Source organism: Eurypyga helias, unplaced genomic scaffold, assembly GCF_000690775.1.
Source record: "Eurypyga helias isolate BGI_N326 unplaced genomic scaffold, ASM69077v1 scaffold26447, whole genome shotgun sequence".
Classification (NCBI taxonomy): Eukaryota; Metazoa; Chordata; class Aves; order Eurypygiformes; family Eurypygidae; genus Eurypyga; species Eurypyga helias.
The window spans coordinates 911-3,650 of record NW_010264039.1 but is presented as its reverse complement, the minus strand read 5'-3'; the positions used below and the strand labels follow the sequence as shown (position 1 = coordinate 3,650).

The following is a 2,740-nucleotide window of genomic DNA, read 5'->3' as shown; positions in this document are numbered from 1 at the left end:
AGAGTGTCTTCTTTCTCCTTTTTCTGCCCTTTCCCCCAGCTCTCGTTTGCATCCATGTGTTACACTTTGTTCATGTGTTTTCCAAATGATCAACTGCTTTGGAGTTCTAATATGTACCTTTCTTTTAATTTTAGGTTCTGTCTTCATTTTGCTGACTCAAACCACAAATTCCAAGGAAAGGAGGGGGAAGTGGAATAAAATAATCAAGTGCCAGAGGAAAAACCAGACTAGCCAATGAAAATTATCGTTACTAAACTGTAGGCTGCTCTCACTTACACATAGTGGGGAGAAGAAAAATTGCTGTCGGTTAAAGCATATAAAATGACTTTTGCAGACTTTCCTCACTGAATTTCAAATAGGCTAAAACCCTTCAACTAGGGTTGTAATAGGAAATGGAAATATGACTCCTTGCTGGTGTCTTCCATCTTCCTCCCCCTCTGCAAGGTTTTTTGTTTGGGGTAGGAAATCTTGAACAAATTGTATGGCGTCAACCAAATTTACAGTTGATGGTTATGGATGACCTAAGAACTTCAGATTTAGGTCTCTGTGATGACACCTGACTAGGGAGAAGGCTGAAAACTGCGTATCAGCTACTTCATGAAACTTGTGGGAACTGTTACAGTCATGTCTTCTTTCTCTTTCTAAGATTTGAACTCTGGGGTGATGTTCCCTGGAAGGCACGAGCAGATAAGTCATCTTTTTGGATTGGAAACGGAAATTATATGAGAATGCCCAGAAGAGGTTTAGTAATTCAAGCCAGGACTCGTTGGCTATTAGTGGGCCTTGCTTTACTATTCAGTTTAGTCTTGCTCATGTATTTGCTTGAGTGTGCTCCACAAACAGATAGTAATGGATCTCTACCTGGTGTCGTAGGCGAAAACATGGGTAAAGAATACTATCAAGCTCTCTTGCAGGAACAAGAAGAGCATTATCAAAACCGAGCTACCAGTCTGAAACGTCAGATTGCCCAGTTAAAGCAAGAGCTTCAGGAAATGAGTGATAAATTGAAATCCCTACAAGAAAAAAAGAGCCCCAAAGTCAATGGTATGAACTACCAGGGCACCAAGGAACAAACATCCAATGATCTCCTAGAGTTTCTTCATTCCCAGATTGACAAAGCTGAGGTGAGCATGGGGGCCAAACTGCCTAGTGAATATGGCGTCATTCCTTTTGAAAGCTTCACATCCATGAAGGTATTCCAGTTGGAGATGGGGCTCACTCGGCACCCAGAAGAGAAACCTGTTAGAAAGGATAAACGAGATGAATTGATGGAAGTTATTGAGGCTGGCCTAGAAGTAATCAATAATCCAGATGAAGAAGATGGACAAGATGAAGATGATGGGGTAGGAGAGAGGCAGCTGTATAGTGAAAACGATTTCATAGAAGGTATGTTTATGACATGCTTTCCAGCCGGTTAACATAATGTCACAAGTGATGTTTAATGGTGTTTGTGTTTTTAAGGGTTTTACCTACTTGAATATAATCTTGAACAGTAATTACACAGTAAGAACCTTTATTTCTAATCATGAGAATATTACTGCTTCATTGTGTTTTTGTTTTTCATTGAGAGCAAGAAATTCATTTCAGAAGAAGGGCTCACCACAAGAAGTGTACAGGGGAAGTTGTAACCACTGAAAATACGGAAGCTTTCATAATTGATTTTAGCTAAAGTCAGTGTGATACAACTGCTTATGATACTAAATAACTGAAAGACTTTCAGCGAAACTGGTGGCAGTGGGAGGGAGAAATTGATTCACTTCTCTCATTGCAGCATGGTTAAGCTATTCAGCATGAAGCTGCAGGGTTGTGTTTGGGTTTGGGTTTTTTTTCCCCACTCATCTTTATGCCACTTCTAGTTACTGTTCAGGGCTTTGACTCTCGTAGAGCTGGTATACTCATTGGAGGGAGAGTATTCATAGGCTAATGTGTTGTGGTCATGCCAGCTGAAGAACTTGGTGTCCTGAACAGACCTGTCATGCTGTGCTAGTTATGGGGTGTGCTGAGCTGTGCAACCTTGAACTGTTCTCTTGCTTTCTATTCAGTTCTCTTTCAGTGCTTGTAAATTTAATTACAGGACACAGTATTACAGGAACCAAAATAGCTGTTATGTTTTCAACGTTTAGTGATACCCTTAAAAGATGTATAAGTGATAATTACTAGAGAAGCTGCCTTTCAAGGTACAGTGTAATGCTGATGGAGATAAGTATTTTCAAAAACTGCCCTAGTACCCTTTTTTTGTATTTACAGTATTAAACACAGTTCATACAGCCCTAAAAACCCCAGAAGGGGGAGCATGTTTTAAGAGCATTACTGTAAAAGGGATTCTGCATCTCAGCAGTACTGATGTCGGCACTATTAAGCAAACATGCTGAAGAAAGGTACCGTTGGCCTTGAAATAATCAGTTCTTTCAGTCTAAGATGATGTAATCGGTCTGTAACACAAAAAGTCTCTGCCTTTAACAGCTACTGTGTTGAAAGTTTAATGCAAGGACTCTTACTCGTTCCAGAAGATGGTACAGGGTATACATTCCACTCAGCTGTCTCAGTATTACACAGCCAGTGCAGTGTTAGGCTCTGAGCAGAGTTTTCACTTAAAACCATATTATTTTGTCTGAGAGCAGTCATTCTCCCAGTCTTTTGTTTTCCTTGTATTAGGTGTCCAGCTGCTTTTCCTTTACCGTTTTAGATACTGCTTATACTCTACTGGATTTTTTTTTTTCCCCCCCCACAAGTACTGAAA

General features: G+C 40.1%; 1 protein-coding gene across 1 annotated transcript; it reads left to right on the top strand.

Annotated features, from left to right (window-relative positions):
• Window positions 1-722: 722 nt before the first annotated feature.
• LOC104513048 (chondroitin sulfate N-acetylgalactosaminyltransferase 2-like) lies at window positions 723-1,386 on the top strand (the record flags this gene model as incomplete). Its single annotated transcript, XM_010156274.1, has 1 exon — window positions 723-1,386. A coding segment is annotated over exon 1 (664 nt), but the record flags the coding sequence as incomplete, so codon positions are not given.
• Window positions 1,387-2,740: the final 1,354 nt, after the last annotated feature.